The following is a 24,069-nucleotide window of genomic DNA, read 5'->3' as shown; positions in this document are numbered from 1 at the left end:
GGGCTTGTAATAATGCTGTGCCAATGTAAGTCACTAGCATCATCCAGTAATGAAAAAGTTTTTGAGCAGTCAGGTGAAATTAGCACCAAAGCTATGTACAACAGCCTTACTTTTTATAAAAGCTTCCTGACTGTTTTATCACAAAAACTTTACTTTTTTGACCTTTTGACCGGTAAGGGAGGGTAGAGACTCCTACATTATATCAGAAAAACTACAGGAGATTCCTCCACTAAAATCAACCATCTCTAGAAATCTTCACAGGGGCTTCCTGTATTTTACCATTCCAGTATTTTATCACCTAGCCAGTCTTAAAAAAAAAGTTGCCTACATTGTTTTACACCAAACGCTTAATTAGTACTGTATGGTGACCTTGGAGGATGTTTCTGACACATCTTAAGTATCTTTCATTACCATTCAGTGAAAGATAGACTGCAAATCACCCAGAACAAAATCGTAAGATTCATCCTGGGGCTGGGACCAAGAGAACATGTAGGCCAGGATGAATTACAGCAGTTGGATATGCTGAATGTTGAAGACAGAGTAAAACAACTGAAGCTATATCATGTTTATAAAATTGCTCACAAACAATGTCCAGAATATCTTGCTGTCAATTTTGTCAAGGTTGGGAACCAAAGCAATCATAGTACTAGGGGGAGAGAGCACAACTTTGTAGTACCCACAGTTAGTGGCCAGGCTTCAAACACCTTTTATTGTACAGCAATAAAGGAATGGAACAGACTGCCCGCACATGTCAAAGCCAGTCATAGCATGAACCAGTTCAAGAAGAGTGCCAAAAGGTGTCTGATGAATGTAGCTACAGAAAGGGAGGGGAATGATTTTCTATTTTTTAGCTAACATACGTGTAAATTTTACCTTATTCCTAGTAATGACCCTCGTATTGTAGATAGTCTTAATGACCCTCGTGTAGTAGTCTCTTTAGTATGATAATAAGATGTTATCTTCATTGTAGAATAATAAGAAAATATTATAACCTTTATATTATAATAATAAGGTAAAAGGACCCCAATGGAAATAAGTCACTCTGTCTGACTTTTTTGGGTTATCCTAGGTTCTCTACACATATGCTGCTATGTATGATAACTATGTAACTGTATTTGTGTATACCTGAATAAACTTACTTACTTACTAAGAATAAAGTACCTTATATATTGTACCCATGGTTTATACAGTGTAAAATATCATGTATGTTTTACTTTTTGTCAGAAATGGGAAATGGCTTCCTTTTCAGATAGATAGTGGCCCAGTTAATTACAAGACATTCCTCCACTGACTGCAAGCAACTTGCTCTACTTTCCATAATTCAAATTGTACATCACCTTTGTAACCATCTCTATCTAAGTCATTGGTTCCACATGTGTTATCATCATTATCAGCAGAAGCGATGATAAGAGGATAAGAAAAGACCCATACGATTGGGAGATAGTTTTGTACTGTAGTGTACACTGCAGTATTTGAAGGTAGGCTTTGTCATAATTACGTGCATATACATAGAATGACTTCGAGAGTGTATAAATCTGTAGTGGAGGGAAGGGGTCAGCCTAGGAAAGGTTTACCTGGAGAGGGTTTTGGGGATCAATGCCCCTGCAGCCCGGTCTGAGACCAGGCCTCATGGTGGATCAGGGTCTGATCAACCAGGCTGTTAATGCTGGCTGCAGGTCAGAGGGAGGGGGTAAAGGAGGTTTTGTGTGTGAGGGGCTTGGACTTTCAGCAAGCTTGCATGAGCATGTTTGATAGGAGTGAATGAAGACCAATGTTTTTTAGTACATGGTGTGCTGTTGGAGTGTGAGCAAGGTTACATTTATGAAGGGATTCAGGGAAATTGGTAGGCCAAATGTGTTAATATTGGAGATGGGAAGTACAGTGCCTGCACTCTGAAGGAGGGGTGTTATTGTTGCAGTTTTATAACTGCAGTGTAAGCACACCTATGACAAGACAGTGATGGAGTGAATGATGATGAAAGATTTTCTTTTTCGGGCCTCCCTGCCTTGGTGGGAGACGGTCAATGTGTTAATAAAAAAATATAGTATATGTATACATACTATATACTCTACATACATATTTGTATATGTACATACATACATACATACAATTAATTTCAATTTATCCAGGTATAGGCCTTAGATTAATTTTTATTTTGTGTGTATATAATTTATTTTTAAGCTTTATTATATGACTACAGGCTTCTTCTTAAAGGAATTATAGACCTAGTTTATTATATCATGCATTACTGGTAGGCACCAACATGTTACCAGTAATTTTTTTTTTTCAACAAATTGGCTGTTTCCCACCGAAGCAGGGTGACCCAAAAAGAAAGAAAATCTCCAAAAAGAAAATACGTTCATCATCATTCAACACTTTCACCTCACTCGTACATAATCACTGTTTTTGCAGAGGTGCCCAGAACACTACAGTTTAGAAGCATATACCTATAAAGATATACATACAATATATCCCTCCAAACTGCCAATATCCCAAACCCCTCCTTTAAAGTGCAGGCATTGTACTTCCCATTTCCAGGACTCAACTCCAGTTATATAAAAATACGTAACTGGTTTTCTTGAATCCCTTCACTAAATATTGCCCTGCTCACACTTCAACAGCTCGTCAGGTCCCAAATATGATTCGTCTCCATTCACACATATCTAACATGCTCACACATGCTTACTGGAAGTTCAAGCCCCTCGCCCACAAAACCTCCTTTACCCCCTCCCTCCAACCTTTTCGAGGATGACCCCTACCCCACCTTCCTTCCCCTACAGATTTATAAGCTCTCCATGTCATTTTACTTTGATCCATTCTCTCTAAATGACCAAACCACCTCAAACAACCCCTCTTCAGCCCTCTGACTAATACTTTTATTAACTCCACACCTTCTCCTAATTTCCACACTCCGAATTCTCTGCATAATATTTACACCACACATTGCCCTTAGACAGGACATCTCCACCGCCTCCAATCGCCTCCTCGCTGCAGCATTTGCAACCCAAGCTTCACACCCATATAAGAGTGTTGGTACCACAATACTCTCATACATTCCCTTCTTTGCCTCCATAGATAATGTTCTTTGTCTTCACATATACCTCAATGCACCACTCACCTTTTTTCCTTCATCAATTCTATGGTTAACCTCATCCTTCATAAATCCTTCCACTGACATGTCAACTCCCAAATATCTGGAAACATTCACTTCTTCCTTATCCGTCCTCTCCAATTTGATATCCAATTTTTTTTATCTAAATTGTTTGATACCCTCATCACCGTACTCTTTTCTATGTTCACTTTCAACTTTCTACCTTTACACATTCTCCCAAACCTTTGCAATTTTTCTTTAGAATCTCCCATAAGCACAGTATCATCAGCAAAAAGTAACTGTGTCAATTCCCATTTTGTATTTGATTGCCCATAATTTAATTCCACCCCTCTCCCCAACACCCTAGCATTTACTTCTTTTACAACCCCATCTATAAATATATTAAACAACCATGGTGACATTACACACCCCTGTCTAAGACCTACTTTTACTGGGAAGTAGTCTCCCTCTCTTCTACACACCCTAACCTGAGCCTCACTATCCTCATAAAAACTCTTTACAGCATTTAGTAACTTACTACCTCTTCCATATACTTGCAACATCTGCCACATTGCTTCCCTATCCACTCTATCATATACCTTTTCTAACTCCATAAATGCAATGAAAACTTCTCTACCTTTATCTAAATACTGTTCACATATATGCTTCAATGTAAACACTTGATCTACACATCCCCTACCCACTCTGAAGCCTCCCTGCTCATCTGCAATCCTACATTCAGTCTTGCCTCTAATTCTTTCAATAATAACCCTACCATACACTTTTCCTGGTATACTCAGTAAACTTATTCCTCTATAATTTTTGCAATCTCTTGTCCCCCTTCCCTTCCCTTTATATAAAGGAATTATACATGCTCTCTGCCAATCCCTAGTGTTTACAGTGCATCATGCCAGGCCATCTCCTCTTACTTCTGTATTTCAACGAACGTTCAAAGGCTATTGAACATCTCTCCAGTGATCTTGATAGGTTTATCACTCTATACCCTTAAAGGGGCATGTATTGATGTTACTGAATTATTATTATTACATTCATGGGGGAGTGCTAAACCCACAAAGGTGACGAAATTGGAACATTCATGTGCTTTGATAGAAACACTACACAAAAATGCCTTGCACCTAAAGGGCCTGAAGATCTGGAATTCACTACCTGAACTGGTAAAGGATCCCCTGACTGCTTATAAATTTAGGACTTCACTTCAAAACCATTTCATCTCTCGATATTAACCAAACCAACCTAAACAACTTCTAATCAGTTTGAAGCAACTCTCATCAATATATATTATATGACCTCGAGTCTTTTAAATATTTGCCAATTCATGAAATATTACTGTTTGAACCATTATTTGTAATATCGTTTTTATTATGTGCAACTTCAAGATTATTGTTCTTATAAACCACCTTGACTACCTCGCATTAGTATTAAGATTAAATAAAGATTTTAATGAAAGTTAACCACTCTTATCTTGTCTAGATTTAAGTAGTTATTATGTACTAGGATTAGTCTGTCTGAACTGCCCCAGCACGAAAGTGACTTTCTTTGTACTTAGCAAATCAAAATTGCAATTACACATTGTAACCCTATAAAGAAATAAAATCTATGTTTTATCTTTATGTTCAACTTTTTTGAAATACAAAAGCAAAAACAGAACACATTATGCTGCATGCTGTTTTAAATTTTTTTTTTTTTTTTTTCCAACAAGTCGGCCGTCTCCCACCGAGGCAGGGTGACCCAAAAAAAGAAAGAAAATCCCCAAAAAGAAAATACTTTCATCATCATTCAACACTTTCACCACACTCACACATTATCACTGCTTTTGCAGAGGTGCTCAGAATACAACAGTTTAGAAACATATACGTATAAAGATACACAACATATCCCTCCAAACTGCCAATATCCCAAACCCCTCCTTTAAAGTGCAGGCATTGTACTTCCCATTTCCAGGACTCAAGTCCGACTATATGAAAATAACCAGTTTCTCTGAATCCCTTCACTAAATATTACCCTGCTCACACTCCAACAGATCATCAGGTCCCAAGTATCATTCGTCTCCATTCACTCCTATCTAACACGCTCATGCACGCTTGCTGGAAGTCCAAGCCCCTCGCCCACAAAACCTCCTTTACCCCCTCTTTCCAACCCTTTCGAGGACAACCCCTACCCCACCTTCCTTCCCCTATAGATTTATATGCTTTCCATGTCATTCTACTTTGACCCATTCTCTCTAAATGACCAAACCACCTCAACAACCCCTCTTCTGCCCTCTGACTAATGCTTTTATTAACTCCACACCTTCTCCTAATTTCCACACTCCGAATTTTCTGCACAATATTTACACCACACATTGCCCTTAGACAGGACATCTCCACTGCCTTCAACCATCTCCTCGCTGCTGCATTTACCACCCAAGCTTCACATCCATATAAGAGTGTTGGTACTACTATACTTTCATACATTCCCTTCTTTGCCTCCATAGATAATGTTTTTTGACTCCACATATACCTGAACGAACCACTCACCTTTTTTCCCTCATCAATTCTATGATTAACCTCATCCTTCATAAATCCATCCGCCGACACGTCAACTCCCAAGTATCTGAAAACATTCACTTCTTCCATACTCCTCCTCCCCAATTTGATATCCAATTTTTCTTTATCTAAATCATTTGATACCCTCATCACCTTACTCTTTTCTATGTTCACTTTCAACTTTCTACCTTTACACACATTCTCAAACTCATCCACTAACCTTTGCAATTTTTCTTTAGAATCTCCCATAAGCACAGTATCATCAGCAAAAAGTAACTGTGTCAATTCCCATTTTGAATTTGATTCCCCATAATTTAATCCCACCCCTCTCCTGAACACCCTAGCATTTATTTCTTTTACAACCCCATCTATAAATATATTAAACAACCATGGTGACATTACACATCCCTGTCTAAGACCTACTTTTACTGGGAAGTATTCTCCCTCTCTTCTACATACCCTAACCTGAGCCTCACTATCCTCATAAAAGCTCTTTACAGCATTTAGTAACTTACCACCTCTTCCATATAGTACTTGCAACATCTGCCACATTGCTCCTCTATCCACTCTATCATATGCCTTTTCTAAATCCATAAATGCAATAAAAACTTCCCTACCTTTATCTAAATACTGTTCACATATATGCTTCAATGTAAACACTTGATCTACACATCCCCTACCCACTCTGAAGCCTCCCTGCTCATCCACAATCCTACATTCTGTCTTACCTCTAATTCTTTCAATTATAACCCTACCGTGTACTTTTCCTGGTATACTCAGTAAACTTATTCCTCTATAATTTTTACAATCTCTTTTGTCCCCTTTCCCTTTATATAAAGGGACTATACATGCTCTCTGCCAATCCCTAGGTACCTTCCCCTCTTTCATACATTTATTAAACAAAAGTACCAACCACTCCAACACTATATCCCCCCCTGCTTTTAACATTTCTGTCATGATCCCATCAGTTCCAGCTGCTTTACCCCCTTTCATTCTACGTAATGCCTCACGTACCTCCACCACACTTACATTCTGCTCTTCTTCACTCCTAAAAGATGGTATACCTCCCTGGCCAGTGCATGAAATTACCGCCTCCCTTTCTTCCTCAACATTTAAAAATTCCTCAAAATATTCTCGCCATCTACCTAATACCTCCCTCTCCCCATCTACTAACTCCCCTACTCTGTTTTTAACTGACAAATCCATACTTTCCCTAGGCTTTCTTAATTATTGTGTTATATTGCAGGATGGTTGTGCCAAAGGTCATTATTGATACTGATGCTGGTGTTGACGATGCTCTGGCAATTTTTATGGCTCTAGCAGCACATAAGAGAAAGGAGATTGAAGTGATTGCTGTCACTACAGTGCAAGGCAATACTGAAGTGCACAATGTGAATACCAATGTACTGAGGATTCTGAACACTGCTGCTTTATTAGAGGTTGTATATTTACGTTGTTCTCAAAAATTGTGCAAAACTTGTCTTGGTCATACAGTGCTTATTACATAAGCCAAACTCATTACAGTTAGTTTCTGTATTACTCCCCTCAGGGAGGTGCCTTGATGCCAGTTAAGGGTTTTGATTCAAGGAATTGGACATATTCTTCCTTACAAAACTGACTGACTCCTGTTCCTCCAGGTGTTGTATGATTCCTACATGTTTAGCACTCCCCCATTAATTTTGAATTAATTCTGTATTACTGGCACACTACTTAGAAATATAGTACATAATTACATGTGACATTCATTAACTATAAAATACAGGCAGTATTTTTCTAGGTTGCATGATTGAATGACTGTTGATACAAACTTTGGTAGGAGTGGCTATCCACCATCCCTAATAACCTCTCTCTTTCTTGCTAAATGAAAGAAAACAGCTCAATTTTGTCTACATTAAACCTTTACTGTGGTGTCTAGCTACTGTCTTTAATTTCCAGAATACATTATTGTATCTTGAAAATTATCTGCCACTTTTGCATAATACTCTCAGCTTTGCCAGTCTTTTTGAAGTACAGTAGTTATGTCATTACACCTTTTAAACCTGCAAGCCATCATTGACTAGCAATAAAAATTTTAATTGTTGCATTCTCACTTTGTGTTTCAAATTTGTCACTCTTCAAAGCAGGTGCCTTGATGCCAGTGAAGGCTCTTGATCCACAGAGTTGGAACTATACTCCTTTACAAATAATAATAATAATAATAATACTGTAATTGTCACATAAACCTGTCTTTTTTTGTAATTTTTTTGCAGGTTCATATCTTCACTTTATTATTATTTTTTGTATACCTACTCACACCATTCTCCTTGTAATCCACCTTCCTCTTACTCTGATACTAAATGATGATCCGACATACTTATCTCTCCTTTAAAGAAAAAAAAAGTATAGCAGGGCCCCAATTTACAACATTAATGCATTTCCAAAATTTCATCATAAGTTGAATATTAACGTGTCCCCAAGCCCTAATTTTTTCAACATAATATTACCCAGTCTTTTACTTTTAATATGCTTTTTCAGTTGCATATTAATACATAGTGTAGCAGACTTCTCACTGCACACTTCATTTTACCTTACATATTTATTTATCCTCACAAAATGTGAACTGCATTGCCTATTACTAAACCCCCTTACAAAGTACAATTCATTTAAAGGCAGAGAGAATATAGTATCTAATAGAGTAATGTTTTGTTTTATTATTAAAGATCCCAGTTTACAGTGGAGCTACAAAGTCTTTGGTTCATCAGTGGACGCACCCTGGAGAACGTTTCCATGGGTCTGATGGCTTTGGGGATGCTCAGCTTCCATCGTTGCCTCTTGTGACCTCATTACTGAAGCCACAGCATGCTGTATGGGCCCTTATTGAACTAGTCAACAAATATCCTAGTAAGCAAATATAGTCTGCATATATCATTGCTTGTTTCTAATTACAAAGTTTCATATGTTAGTAAGTAGGATTATATATGATGCTGCAGTTGAATGACTTATTAATGGTCAGATTTGGACTGAAACATTGTCATATGTTTCAGTCTGCTAAGTGCAGGTTATTTATATATATATTTTTTTTTATTCTTTGTTATTAAAGGTTCAGAATTGTTGGCTGAAACTGCCAATACGTATACAGTATACGTATATTCTTCCAAATCATTTTATATTTAATATTTTTATAATGCCTCTCATTACCATGGAAAATTAAAGTATATACAGTAGTCCATCTTATTAAGTCTACACACAGACACACACACTAGATATAAATAATGCAGATACAAATAGATTGCCTCCTTTACATTGTTAATGCTGACACTCATTCAGGAAATTACTTAATATTACTGTACACTATTTTATAGTAATTGTATTATATTAATGCAAATAACACTTGTCCAGTTTTAAAATAAAATTCCAATTTTAAGGTAAAAAATCTAACTAAACTTTTAATGATTAATTGCTTTCAATTCAGAGGAGATAATGTTGGCTGCCCTGGGACCACTCACCAACTTAGCTCTTGCTATAAGACTTGACCCATTATTTACTTCTCACTTGTTGGGCATATATATGATGGGCGGTAATACCACAGGTAGGAGATATTTTCTTCATTGTCTAAAAGAATCAAACACTGTTTCTCTGTTTCATAATATGGTGTTATAATTCCTTAGTACATGCACTTTTACCTCAAGTTCTGTATCCATGAAAATGTTTTTCTGCAAGTTATATTTTATACATGTTTACTGTTTCCTATGACTTGTAATCCATGAACTTTGAGACAGGTTCATGGAGCTACAATTATTGTATGCTATTCTATTTCCTTTAGATAATTACTGTACATTATCATCATATCATATACTTTACTACAAGTAGGGAAGACCTAAACCCATAAGGGTTAATTTTATATTCATGGGGAAGTGCCAAACCCATAGGGGCTAACAGGGTTTTGGGAATGGGAGGGAATCAGGTTTCATCCAAGGAAGAGGGGATTAATACCAATTCCTTGGATCAAAAACCTTTTTCCAGCATCAAAGCAGCACCTTAAAGGATGAGCAAAATAGTGTACTGCTGTATATGGTTTTGGACATTTTATAAAAATTAAAATGCCTGCATAATGTAAACAGACATTGTCAAAATCTTCAACATGTTTAATCATGGTGTACTACCATATAAATTGTGTACAACAAAAATAACTGGTCAAGTTAGAAGATGGATTTTTTTTTTTAACAAATCAGATCTAGTAAATAATGATGCTAAAAGTAAAATCAAGAGACCCAGTGACAACATCTGTTCCTTAAGCTATAGTACTTTCCCCAATTCTCTCTTTGCATTTCAGTTCTGACATAGACAAGAATACAAATCAGTAAATATAATACCTCTTACCATACTGTAGTTATTAGAAAAACTAAAACTTTTGTATTTTCACTAGGTTTAGGTAATATCACATCATCTGCAGAGTTTAACTTCATGTGTGACCCAGAGGCAGCCAGGGTGGTACTCGATGAAACTCTCATACCCATCCATCTCACACCCTGGGAAATGTGCTTAAATGGTGTAAAAATACCATATGTAAGCAAACTTAACAGCATGTATTTTTTACACATACACACACACACACATGCACAGTTTTAAGAAAAGGTTATAGCTTTAAGAAGAGGTTTGATAAAGCTCATGGAGCAGGGAGATAGTGGACCTAGTAATGACCAGCAAAGAGGCGGCAGGGAAAGAGTGAGTTTCGACCAGTGAAGAGGCGGGGCCAGGAGCTATGACTCAACCCCTACAATTACATATAGGTGAGTACACCCACACACAAGTGAGTACACATGCATGCATATCTTGCAAGATAATGGAGAAACTTATCAGGGGGAGTGTAGTGGAACACTTAGAGAGAAGCAGTGTCTTGAACAATAACCCATATGGATTTAGGGATGGTAGATCTTCTCTTGTTAATTTGTTGGAGCTCTATACCTAACAGATGTGGGATAAGTCAGAGATGAACCACAGGGAGATTAGGAAGTATTTCTTCAATCTCAGAGTAGTCAGGTACTGGTGGGGGCAGGCTCTATGCATAATTTTAACCCTTTCAGGGTTTCTGATGTACTAGTACGGCTTAACGCACCAGCGTCATTGACGTACTAGTATGCCTGATTTCTAGCGCCTTCAAATCTAGTGAGAGAAAGCTGGTAGGCCTTCATATGAAAGAATGGGTCTATGTGGTCAGTGTACACAGTATAAAAAAAATCCTGCGGCACACAGTGCAAAATGAGAAAAAAAGAACTCCAACCGTGTTTTTGGTTTAAAACAGTGACTTTGCAGTGTATTTTCGTATGGTATTTATGGTTGTATTTTAGTTTTCCTGGTCTCATTTTATAGAATGGGAGACATATTACAGAAATTGAGATGATTTTGATTGGTTTCATAATGAAAAGTACCTTGAAATTGAGCTCAGAGTAGCAGAAATGTTTGATTTTTACCAAAGTTCAAAAGTAAACAAATCATGCCAAGCATCCAATACACGTCAACTGGTGAGTCTAATATTCTTTCACAAGTGCGCTGATATTATTTATACCATTTCTACACCATTTATACACTAATGCAGTAGTCTGCATAACAGTAAATCTTCTATTTTTTGTGAGAAAAAAAATTCAAAGTGGAAAGCAAAAGAGATGTAAGAGAGGCCTGGGGACATGACTAATGAACAGAGAAAATGTTATTTTAGCGCCAGGAATGTCTGTCTTGTTTATTCTGGACCCTATTTGGAAATTGGCATCTTCTGAAATTTGTGTGAAATTTACAAAATTGCCAATTTCTGACCACTTTATTGGATAGTTGAAATCAGTAAATGGGTGGTTTCTTGTACTCATTCTATAGAAAATATAGTTCTAGTGAAATAGATATGATTTTTGTCAACTAGTACACTGGAATTGGCCAAAAATAGGGCTCAAAGTGGGCGAAATCGCCGTTGCGTAAACATCATCGAGACCGCTAACTTCACGAGAGCATAATTCCGTAAGTTTTCCATCAAATTTCATACTTTTGGCGTCATTATGATCGGGAAAAGATTCTCTATCATTTCACAAGAAAAAAATTATTTTTTTCCAAAAAATTTTCGACCCCGAGAACAAGTTTAGGAGGGCTTCTTGACTCTGAAAGGGGTAAAGGCAGGTATGATATAATTCATGAGGCTAAGAGGGAGTGAATCTGAAGAGTGAAAAGTTAGGACCTTGATCTGAGAATCTACTCCTACAACCACAAATAGGTGAGTACACACACACATTAATTACTTGAATGCAAGTGAGGGTAATAAGTGGGTACAGGCATTATAGTTTATGTAAGTATTGTATGTAATAGGTGGGATACTGATTAGGGAGAAACGATAAATTACTATTTATTTATTTTGTAATTCTAAATGAGGGAATTAAAAAAAATCAGAAACTTTGTCATACTTTTCTCATCATTAATGCTATTTCATTATTTTTGCATGATAAATGACTGTATATTTGACCCATGGTAGTTAGATGCTTTCTCCATTGGGTTATTGTGGACGTAATCACGACATCAGATGACTGTATTGGTGCACAAAAACCTTAACCCCTTTACTGCCAGAACTTCCAAAATTAAAATTGCTCTGTGTCTACATGTAAAAATACAAAATCTTTTCTGAAGGCAAAGCCACCAAAAGTATGAAATTTGATGGAAAACTTACAAAATTATACAGGCTCAAAGTTAGTGCTGTGGGTGCAATTTAGGCATCAGCAGTTTCTCTCTCACTTGAAGTCCTACTTTAAGCCAACTCCATTGATCAGTTTGATCAAGTTCTTAGTGATTTTGGAAGTTTAGCTCTTCTTTTTGATTATAATAATAATAATTAGCAATTTTGCTAGTATGCCTTCTGGACTATTGATTGAGTACAAGAAACCTCCCATTCATCTATCCTATAAAATGCACAGAAGGCAGTAATTTGGCCAGTTTTACACAAAATTCAAAACATTGCAATTTAAAAACAGAGTCCAAAATAAACACTGTAAATATTCCAGGCACTAAAACAACATTTCCCTGTTCATTACTCATATCCCCAGGCCTCTCCTGTATTACATTTGTATTTCATTATTAATTCATCATCACAAAAAATTAAAGATTTTCCTATTTCTTAGATGATAATAAAATATGGTAACTCACAACAATTCATCGTGGTTTACAGTGTCTTAATAATTGAATTAGATCTAGTAAACTCCATAAAACAGACTGGGGGTATAGGGGTGCCTTTCTTGTCCTCAGGAAAAATCAGCAAAAATTTAATATTACCGGTACTTTTAATTCAATTTCCAGCTACTTCCAGTCCTGAAACTAACCAAAATCTTCACTATTTCTGTAGTATTTCTTCCATTCTATCAAATGATACCAGTAGAACCATAAACACCATCCTAGAAAATACCTCAGAGTTGCTATTTTAAACCAAACAAAAAATCAGTTTTGCTTTTCCAATTATACACTGTATGGGGCAGGATTCTTTTATACTGTGTATACTTACCACACAGACCCATTCTTTCATGTCTAGGCCAAAATTTGTTACTGCTCACAGTTTATCTGAAGGAGTTGAGCACAAAATGTAGATCAACATGAAGGACCCCTGGCATCAGTGACAGATCTACATGATGTACAGTAAGAGGGTTAAGCATTAACCAAGTTGTGCCAAAAACTTGCTGCTGTAAAATTGTCAATTTACATAGTATAAACCAGTTATAATTAAAAAATGAAAAATAAAAAGCATGCTGTAATAGAATTTATTAAACAAAATTACTGTACTTGCAGTCACAACGAGAAAAGATGGGCCAGATGAAGAGTCCTGCTGCTGAATTAATGAACAAAATTGAGAGTAATATTATCAAAACCAAAGAGTTTGCAAACTGGATCACCTGTGACCAACTTGCAGTAGCTTGGCTGATTGATAGTGCAAAAACACAGCATTTAAATACAAATTGTAAAATAGGTAAGAAAAGATGCTATGCATACTATTAACCTGATGATAATACATAGTATCATTAGTTACATTTCAGTATCAACTAGCCATAAATGCACTTCACTTATAAGTTATATGTTATTATTTTCATCATCATCACCACCATATCATTATGGGGAAAGCACTGGAAATGGAGAACACCCTCTAGGTAAATAGATCCACCTGCTGAACTGAGTATCAGAGTTCATAATATACACTAATCTCTTTATTTCTTTTCATTGGTCTCCAAATAGGTTTTCCATTTCCACTACATTATATCTTCAGTTTTTTTTTTTTTTAACCTCAACTGCCATTTTCCACCAAGGCAGCATTACCAAGAGAAGAAAACACGTTCACCACCATTCACTCAGTCATCATCTTGTCAGAAATGCATTGACATCACAATTCAGATTACCCCCTGACTGCAACATCATATTTTTAATATTATCATAAAGTGTATGATCTTAGATCTGTACTTGAGTCCTGGAAGTGGGAAGTACAATGACTGCACTTAAAAGGAGGGGGTTTGGGATATTAGCTGTTTGGAGTGACATGTAAACTCTCATATCTTGGCACCTCTCCAAAGATGATGACTATGTGTGAATGATGGTGAAAGTGTTTCTTTTTCGGGTCACTCTGCTTCAGTGGGATATGGCCAGCAAGTTAAAAAAAAAAATACTTCTTATATGCTGATCATTAAAATATATTACAATACTTTATCCATACTCATCCTATAATTAAATAAAAGAAAATATAAGCAGTCACTATGAGCAATGCAATATTTTTCAGATTCAGACGTTGGTGATAAAACGAGTGATGGAAGCCGCCTTGTCAGCTCTACCAGTAGTTGCTTTGCCACTGTTGAGCTCAATGTAAGAAGACAAGCAGATTTTTTTTTTTTTTCAACAAGTCGGCCATCTCCCACCGAGGCAGGGTGACCCAAAAAGAAAAAACAAAAAAACAAAAAGAAAATGCTTTCATCATCATTCAACACTTTCACCTCACTCATACATAATCACTGTCTTTTTAGAGGTGCCCTGATACAACAGTTTAGAAGCATATACTATAAAGATATATAACATATCCCTTTAAACTGTCAATATCCCAAACCCCTCCTTTAAAGTGCAGGCATTGTACTTCCCATTTCCAGTACTCAAGTCTGGCTATATAAAAATAACCGGTTTCCCTGAATCCCTTCACTAAATATTACCCTGCTCACACTCCAACAGCTCATCAGGTCCCAAAATCCATTCGTCTCCATTCATTCCTATCTAACACACTCATGCACGCTTCCTGGAAGTCCAAGCCCCTTGCCCACAAAACCTCCTTTACCCCCTGCCTCCAACCTTTTCAAGGAAGACCCCCACCCCGCCTTCCTTCCCCAACAGATTTAAACGCTTTCCATGTCATTCTACTTTGATCCATTCTCTCCAAATGACCAAATCACCTCAACAACCCCTCTTCTGCCCTCTGACTAATACTTTTATTAACTCCACACCTTCTCCTAATTTCCACACTCCGAATTTTCTGCATAATACTTACACCACACATTGCACCTAGACAGGACATCTACAGTGCCTCCAACCTCCGCCTTGCTGCAGCATTTACAACCCAGGCTTCACACCCATATGAGAAAGTTGGTACCACTATCCTTTCATACATTCCCTTCTTTGCCTCCATAGATAACGTTTTTTGTCTCTACATATACCTCAACGCACCACTCGCCTGTTTTCCTTCATCAATTCTATGGTTAACCTCATCCTTTATAAACCCATCCGTTGACACATCAACTCAAATATCTGACAACATTCACTTCTTCCACACTCCCTCTTTCCAATGTGATATCCAATTCTTCTTTATCTAAATCATTTGATACCCTCAAAGTAGGCCTTAGACAAGGATGTGTGATGTCACCGTGGTTGTTTAATATATTTATAGATGGGGTTGTAAGAGAAGTAAATGCGAGGGTCTTGGCAAGAGGCGTGGAGTTAAAAGATAAAGAATCACACATAAAGTGGGAGTTATCACAGTTGCTCTTTGCTGATGACACGGTGCTCTTGGGAGATTCTGAAGAGAAGTTGCAGAGATTGGTGGATGAATTTGGTAGGGTGTGCAAAAGAAGAAAATTAAAAGTGAATACAGGAAAGAATAAGGTTATGAGGATAACAAAAAGATTAGGTGATGAAAGATTGGAGATCAGATTGGAGGGAGAGAGTATGGAGGAGGTGAATGTATTCAGATATTTGGGAGTGGACGTGTCAGCGGATGGGTCTATGAAAGATGAGGTGAATCATAGAATTGATGAGGGGAAAAGGGTGAGTGGTGCACTTAGGAGTCTGTGGAGACAAAGAACTTTGTCCTTGGAGGCAAAGAGGGGAATGTATGAGAGTATAGTTTTACCAACGCTCTTATATGGGTGTGAAGGCTGGGGGCAGTGGAGATGTCATGTCTGAGGGCAATGTGTGGTGTGAATATAATGCAGAGAATTCGTAGTTTGGAAGTTAGGAGGAGGTGCGGGATTACCAAAACTGTTGTCCAGAGGGCTGAGGAAGGGTTGTTGAGGTGGTTCGGACATGTAGAGAGAATGGAGCGAAACAGAGTGACTTCAAGAGTGTATCAGTCTGTAGTGGAAGGAAGGCGGGGTAGGGGTCGGCCTAGGAAAGGTTGGAGGGAGGGGGTAAAGGAGGTTTTGTGTGCGAGGGGCTTGGACATCCAGCAGGCATGCGTGAGCGTGTTTGATAGGAGTGAATGGAGACAAATGGTTTTTAATACTTGACGTGTTGTTGGAGTGTCAGCAAAGTAACATTTATGAAGGGGTTCAGGGAAACCGGCAGGCCGGACTTGAGTCCTGGAGATGGGAAGTACAGTGCCTGCACTCTGAAGGAGAGGTGTTAATGTTGCAGTTTAAACTGTAGTGTAAAGCACCCTTCTGGCAAGACAGTGATGGAGTGAATGATGGTGAAAGTTTTTCATTTTCGGGTCACCCTGCCTTGGTGGGAATTGGCCAGTGTGATAATAATAAAATAAAAATCACGTTCATCACCTTACTCTTATCTATGTTCACTTTCAACTTTCTACCTTTACACACCCTCCCAAACTTGTCCACTAACCTTTGCAACTTTTCTTTAGAATCTCCCATAAGCACAGTATCATCAGCAAAAAGTAACTCTGTCAACTCCCATTTTGTATTTGATTCCCCATAATTTAATCCCACCTCTCTCCCCAACACCCTAACACTTATTTCTTTTATAATCCCATCTATAAATATATTAAACAACCATGGTGACATTACACATCCCTGTCTAAGACCTACTTTTACTGGGAGGTAATCTCCCTCTCTTCTACACACCCTAACCTGAGCCTCGCTACCCTCATAAAAACTCTTACAGCATTTAGTAACTTACTACCTATTCCATGTACTTGCAACATCTGCTACATTGCTCCCCTATCCACTCTATCATATGCCTTTTCTAAATCCAAAAATGCAATGAAAACTTCCCTACCTTTATCTAAATACTGTTCACATATATGCTTCAATGTGAACACTTGATCTACACATCCCCTACCCTCTCTAAAGCCTCCTTGCTCATCTGAAATCCTACTCTCTGTCTTACCTCTAATTCTTTCAGTAATAACCCTACTGTATTCTTTTCCTGGTATACTCATTAAACTTATTCCTCTATAATTTTTACAATCTCTTTTGTCCCCCTTCCCTTTATATAAAGAAACTGTACAAGCCCTCTGCTAATCCCTAGGTACCTTCCCTCTTTCATACATATTTTTTTTATTTTATTATCACACCGGCCGATTCCCACCAAGGCAGGGTGGCCCGAAAAAGAAAAACTTTCACCATCATTCACTCCATCACTGTCTTGCCAGAAGGGTGCTTTACACTACAGTTTTTAAACTGCAACATTAACACCCCTCCTTCAGAGTGCAGGCACTGTACTTCCCATCTCCAGGACTCAAGTCCGGCCTGCCGGTTTCCCTGAATCCCTTCATAAATGTTACTTTGCTCACACTCCAACAGCACGTCAAGTATTAAAAACCATTTGTCTCCATTCACTCCTATCAAACACGCTCAAGCATGCCTGCTGGAAGTCCAAGCCCCTCGCACACAAAACCTCCTTTACCCCCTCCCTCCAACCCTTCCTAGGCCGACCCCTACCCCGCCTTCCTTCCACTACAGACTGATACACTCTTGAAGTCATTCTGTTTCGCTCCATTCTCTCTACATGTCCGAACCACCTCAACAACCCTTCCTCAGCCCTCTGGACAACAGTTTTGGTAATCCCGCACCTCCTCCTAACTTCCAAACTACGAATTCTCTGCATTATATTCACACCACACATTGCCCTCAGACATGACATCTCCACTGCCTCCAGCCTTCTCCTCGCTGCAACATTCATCACCCACGCTTCACACCCATATAAGAGCGTTGGTAAAACTATACTCTCATACATTCCCCTCTTTGCCTCCAAGGACAAAGTTCTTTGTCTCCACAGACTCCTAAGTGCACCACTCACTCTTTTTCCCTCATCAATTCTATGATTCACCTCATCTTTCATAGACCCATCCGCTGACACGTCCACTCCCAAATATCTGAATACGTTCACCTCCTCCATACTCTCTCCCTCCAATCTGATATTCAATCTTTCATCACCTAATCTTTTTGTTATCCTCATAACCTTACTCTTTCCTGTATTCACCTTTAATTTTCTTCTTTTGCACACCCTACCAAATTCATCCACCAATCTCTGCAACTTCTCTTCAGAATCTCCCAAGAGCACAGTGTCATCAGCAAAGAGCAGCTGTGACAACTCCCACTTTGTGTGTGATTCTTTATCTTTTAACTCCACGCCTCTTGCCAAGACCCTCGCATTTACTTCTCTTACAACCCCATCTATAAATATATTAAACAACCACGGTGACATCACACATCCTTGTCTAAGGCCTACTTTTACTGGGAAAAAATTTCCCTCTTTCCTACATACTCTAACTTGAGCCTCACTATCCTCGTAAAAACTCTTCACTGCTTTCAGTAACCTACCTCCTACACCATACACTTGCAACATCTGCCACATTGCCCCCCTATCCACCCTGTCATACGCCTTTTCCAAATCCATAAATGCCACAAAGACCTCTTTAGCCTTATCTAAATACTGTTCACTTATATGTTTCACTGTAAACACCTGGTCCACACACCCCCTACCTTTCCTAAAGCCTCCTTGTTCATCTGCTATCCTATTCTCCGTCTTACTCTTAATTCTTTCAATTATAACTCTACCATACACTTTACCAGGTACACTCAACAGACTTATCCCCCTATAATTTTTGCACTCTCTTTTATCCCCTTTGCCTTTATACAAAGGAACTATGCATGCTCTCTGCCAATCCCTAGGTACCTTACCCTCTTCCATACATTTATTAAACAATTGCACCAACCACTCCAAAACTATATCCCCACCTGCTTTTAACATTTCTATCTTTATCCCATCAATCCCGGCTGCCTTACCCCCTTTCATTTTACCTACTGCCTCACGAACTTCCCCCACACTCACAACTGGCTCTTCCTCACTCCTACAAGATGTTATTCCTCCTTGCCCTATACACGAAATCACAGCTTCCCTATCTTCATCAACATTTAACAATTCCTCAAAATATTCCTTCCATCTTCCCAATACCTCTAACTCTCCATTTAATAACTCTCCTCTCCTATTTTTAACTGACAAATCCATTTGTTCTCTAGGCTTTCTTAACTTGTTAATCTCACTCCAAAACTTTTTCTTATTTTCAACAAAATTTGTTGATAACATCTCACCCACTCTCTCATTTGCTCTCTTTTTACATTGCTTCACCACTCTCTTAACCTCTCTCTTTTTCTCCATATACTCTTCCCTCCTTGCATCACTTCTACTTTGTAAAAACTTCTCATATGCTAACTTTTTCTCCCTTACTACTCTCTTTACATCATCATTCCACCAATCGCTCCTCTTCCCTCCTGCACCCACTTTCCTGTAACCACAAACTTCTGCTGAACACTCTAACACTACATTTTTAAACCTACCCCATACCTCTTCGACCCCATTGCCTATGCTCTCATTAGCCCATCTATCCTCCAATAGCTGTTTATATCTTACCCTAACTGCCTCCTCTTTTAGTTTATAAACCTTCACCTCTCTCTTCCCTGATGCTTCTATTCTCCTTGTATCCCATCTACCTTTTACTCTCAGTGTAGCTACAACTAGAAAGTGATCTGATATATCTGTGGCCCCTCTATAAACATGTACATCCTGAAGTCTACTCAACAGTCTTTTATCTACCAATACATAATCCAACAAACTACTGTCATTTCGCCCTACATCATATCGTGTATACTTATTTATCCTCTTTTTCTTAAAATATGTATTACCTATAACTAAACCCCTTTCTATACAAAGTTCAATCAAAGGGCTCCCATTATCATTTACACCTGGCACCCCAAACTTACCTACCACACCCTCTCTAAAAGTTTCTCCTACTTTAGCATTCAAGTCCCCTACCACAATTACTCTCTCACTTGGTTCAAAGGCTCCTATACATTCACTTAACATCTCCCAAAATCTCTCTCTCTCCTCTGCATTCCTCTCTTCTCCAGGTGCATACACGCTTATTATGACCCACTTCTCGCATCCAACCTTTACTTTAATCCACATAATTCATACATATATTAAACAAAAATACCAACCACCCCAACACTATTTCTCTCCCCCCTGCTTTAACATTTCTGTCATGATCCCATCAGTTCCAGCTGCTTTACCCCTTTTCATTCTACGTAATGCCTCACACACCTCCCCCACACTTACGTCCTGCTCTTCTTCACTCCTAAAAGATGTTATACCTCCTTGACCAGTGCATGAAATTACCACCTCCCTTTCTTCATCAACATTTAAAAGTTCCTCAAAATATTCCCACCATCTACCCAGTACCTCCAGCTCCCTATCTACTAACTCCCCTACTCTGTTTTTAACTGACAAATCCATTCGCTCTCTAGGCTTTCTTAACTTGTTTATCTCACTCCAAGAAAAGATGAAGAAAAAAAGGTGAGTGGTGCATTGAGGTATCTTTGGAGACAAAAAACGTTATCCATGGAGGCAAAGAAGGGAATGTACGAAAGTATATGGTACCAACACTCTTATATGGGTATGAAGCTTGGGTTGCAAATGCTTCAGCGAGGAGTCAGCTGGAGGCAGTGGATATGTCCTGTGGTTTAAATATTATGCAGAGAATTTGGAGTGTGGAAATTAGGAGGTGTGGAGGTACTAAAAGTGTTAATCAGAGGGCTGAAGAGGAGTTGTTGAGGTAGTTTGGTCATTTAGAGAGAATGGATCAAAGTAGAATGATTTGGAGAGCATATAAATATGTAGGGGAAGGAAGGAGAGGTAGGGGCTGTCCTCGAAAAGGTTAGAGGGAGGGGGTAAAGGAGGTTTTTGTGGGCAAGGGGCTTGGACTTCCAGCAAGCATGTGTGTGTCAGGAGTAAATGGGGGCGAATGGTTTTTGGGACCTGACGAGCTGTTGGAGTGTGAGCAGGGTAATATATTGTGAAGGGATTCAGGGAAACCGGTTAGCCGGACTCGAGTCCTGGAAAAGGAAAGTACAGTGCCTGCACTTTAAAGGAGAGGTTTGGGATATTGGCAGTTTGGAGACTTCTAAACTGTCGTATCTGAGCGCCTTTGCAAAGCCAGTGATTATGTATGAGTGAGGTGAAAGTGTTGAATGATGAAAGTATTTTCTTTTTGGGGATTTTCTTTGTTTTTGGGTCACCCTGCCTCGGTGGGAGATGACAGACGTGTTAAAAAAAAACTTGTGTGTGTATATATATATATATATATATATATATATATATATATATATATATATATATATATATATATATATATATATATATATATGGAGGAAGTGAATGTTTTCAGATACTTGGGAGTTGACGTGTCGGCGGATGGATTTATGAAGGATGAGGTTAATCATAGAATTGATGAGGGAAAAAAGGTGAGTGGTGCGTTGAGGTATATGTGGAGTCAAAAAACGTTATCTATGGAGGCAAAGAAGGGAATGTATGAAAGTATAGTAGTACCAACACTCTTATATGGATGTGAAGCTTGGGTGGTAAATGCAGCAGCGAGGAGACGGTTGGAGGCAGTGGAGATGTCCTGTCTAAGGGCAATGTGTGGTGTAAATATTATGCAGAAAATTCGGAGTGTGGAAATTAGGAGAAGGTGTGGAGTTAATAAAAGCATTAGTCAGAGGGCAGAAGAGGGGTTGTTGAGGTGGTTTGGTCATTTAGAGAGAATGGATCAAAGTAGAATGACATGGAAAGCATATAAATCTATAGGGGAAGGAAAGAGGGGTAGGGGTCGTCCTCGAAAGGGTTGGAAAGAGGGAGTAAAGGAGGTTTTGTGGGCGAGGGGCTTGGACTTCCAGCAAGCGTGCACGAGCGTGTTAGATAGGAGTGAATGGAGACGAATGATACTTGGGACCTGACGATCTGTTGGAGTGTGAGCAGGGTAATATTTAGTGAAGGGATTCAGGGAAACCGGTTATTTTCTTATAGTCGGACTTGAGTCCTGGAAATGGGAAGTACAATGCCTGCACTTTAAAGGAGGGGTTTGGGATATTGGCAGTTTGGAGGGATATGTTGTGTATCTTTATACGTATATGCTTCTAAACTGTTGTATTCTGAGCACCTCTGCAAAAGCAGTGATAATGTGTGAGTGTGGTGAAAGTGTTGAATGATGATGAAAGTATTTTCTTTTTGGGGATTTTCTTTCTTTTTTGGGTCACCCTGCCTCGGTGGGAGACGACCAACTTGTTGAAAAAAAAAAAAATATATATATATATTTTATATACATGTTATAAACTTATGCAAGTTAGTTTATGACAAAAAATTTTTTATTACAGGGTAATCTGACGCGTGGCCAGATGGCAATTGACCATAGAGAGCTAATGGGTAGAACACCAAATCTCATCATAATGACCAGCCTTGATGAACACCTCTACTTGCAGTATCTAAGAATGGCATTTGGTGGGAATTTCGAGAAAGAAAATGAATAGCAAATATGAATCTAAGCCAAGTCATATTGTCTTAAGCCACATGACCTTTATAAAATAAAAACTATCTTATATACACTGTAGTTTGCTGAAAAGGGCCTTGCTGATAGGTCATAATATGCAGTCTCTTATCTTGTTATTTTATCCATACAAGTTCATTTGTGCCATACAAGTCAGTCGATACCATCACTCTTGGAGGTACCACACTATCATTGTCTTGTGCATGTGAAAGAGAAGTGTTAATATTTTCCTGCTGGTAAGATTATTTTGGACTGTTAACCCTTTGACTGTTTCGGTCGTATATATACGTCTTACGAGCCACCGTGTTTGACGTACACATACTCAAAAATTCTAGAGGTTTCAAATCAAGCAGGAGAAAGCTGGTAGGCCCACATGTGAGAGAATGGATGTGTGTGGTCAGTGTGCACCATATAAAAAAAATCCTGCAGCACGCAGTGCACAACGAGAAAAAAAAACTCCGACCGTGTCATTGGATTAAAATGCCGACTTTGTGGTATATTTTCGTATAATATTTATGGTTGTATTCTCGTTTTCTTGATCTCATTGGATAGAATGGAAAACATATTTTATAAATAGAGGTGATTTTCATTGGTTTTACTATGAAAAGAACCTTGAAATGGAGCTCAAAGTAGGGGAAATGTTTGATTTTTGCCGATGTTCAAAAGTAATCAAATGATGTCATTGTCCAGTAAATGTCTAGCTAGCCATTCTAATATGCAGTCGTGAATGGGTTGACATGATTTATACAAATATTACAATATTGCAGTAGTCTGCGTAACACTAAATCTTCTATTTTTTGTTTGAATAAAAATTCAAAATAGAAAGTAAGAGTAATATCAGAGGGGCCTGGAGACATGATTGATGAACAAAGAAAATGTTAATTTAGAGCCAGGAATGTCTGCATTGTTCATTCTGGACCCTATTTTGAAATTGGCATATTTTTTAATTTGCATGAAATTGGTCAAATTGCAAAGTTCTGACCACATTATTGGGTAGTTGAAATTGGTAAATGGGCAGTTTCTTGTACTCAATCAATAGAACAAATGGAATTCTAAAGAAATAGCTATGTTTGGTCCACTGGAACAATGAAATTAGCCGGAAATAGGGCTCAAAGTGGGCAAAATCTCCGATTCGTAAATATCGCGAAGGTCGCTAACTTTGCAAGAGCGTAATTCTGCAAGTTTTCTATCAAATTTTGTTCTTTTGGTGTCATTACCATTGGGAAAAGATTCTCTATTATTTCATAATTTTTTTTATTTTTTTTTTTTTCAAAAATTTTTCGACACCAGGAGACACCTCAGGATTTGGGGTTGCGACAGTCAAAGGGTTAAGGATAGAAAAACAGCTG

At 38.3% G+C, this 24,069-nt stretch overlaps 1 protein-coding gene across 4 annotated transcripts; it reads left to right on the top strand.

Moving 5' to 3' along the window:
* On the top strand, nucleotides 1-22,776 carry LOC128702090 (inosine-uridine preferring nucleoside hydrolase). Of its 4 annotated transcripts, none has more exons than XM_053796111.1 (8): nucleotides 1-25; nucleotides 6,884-7,076; nucleotides 8,337-8,517; nucleotides 9,089-9,205; nucleotides 10,043-10,182; nucleotides 13,426-13,603; nucleotides 14,402-14,484; nucleotides 22,551-22,776. In XM_053796111.1, coding segments are annotated over exons 1-8 (1,047 nt in total). In that variant the 5' UTR covers nucleotides 1-23; the 3' UTR covers nucleotides 22,704-22,776. The 4 variants fall into 4 exon arrangements, with proteins under 4 accessions (XP_053652086.1, XP_053652093.1, XP_053652081.1 ...); XM_053796118.1 differs by lacking the exon at nucleotides 1-25 and adding an exon at nucleotides 1,250-1,478; XM_053796106.1 differs by lacking the exon at nucleotides 1-25 and adding an exon at nucleotides 1,615-1,676.
* Nucleotides 22,777-24,069: the final 1,293 nt, after the last annotated feature.

This window comes from Cherax quadricarinatus, chromosome 37 (assembly GCF_038502225.1).
Source record: "Cherax quadricarinatus isolate ZL_2023a chromosome 37, ASM3850222v1, whole genome shotgun sequence".
NCBI lineage: Eukaryota > Metazoa > Arthropoda > Malacostraca > Decapoda > Parastacidae > Cherax > Cherax quadricarinatus.
The sequence above is the reverse complement of the archived record's forward strand: the minus strand, read 5'-3'. Positions and strand labels throughout refer to the sequence as shown.

Coding starts and splice junctions, on each gene's coding strand:
- LOC128702090 (XM_053796106.1), top strand. CDS start 1,630: ATGGTGGATCAGGGTCTGATCAACCAGGCTGTTAATGCTGGCTGCAG. Junction 1,677..6,883: donor GCTGTTAATGCTGGCTGCAG/GTCAGAGGGAGG, acceptor GTTATATTGCAG/GATGGTTGTGCCAAAGGTCA. Junction 8,518..9,088: donor ACTAGTCAACAAATATCCTA/GTAAGCAAATAT, acceptor CTTTCAATTCAG/AGGAGATAATGTTGGCTGCC.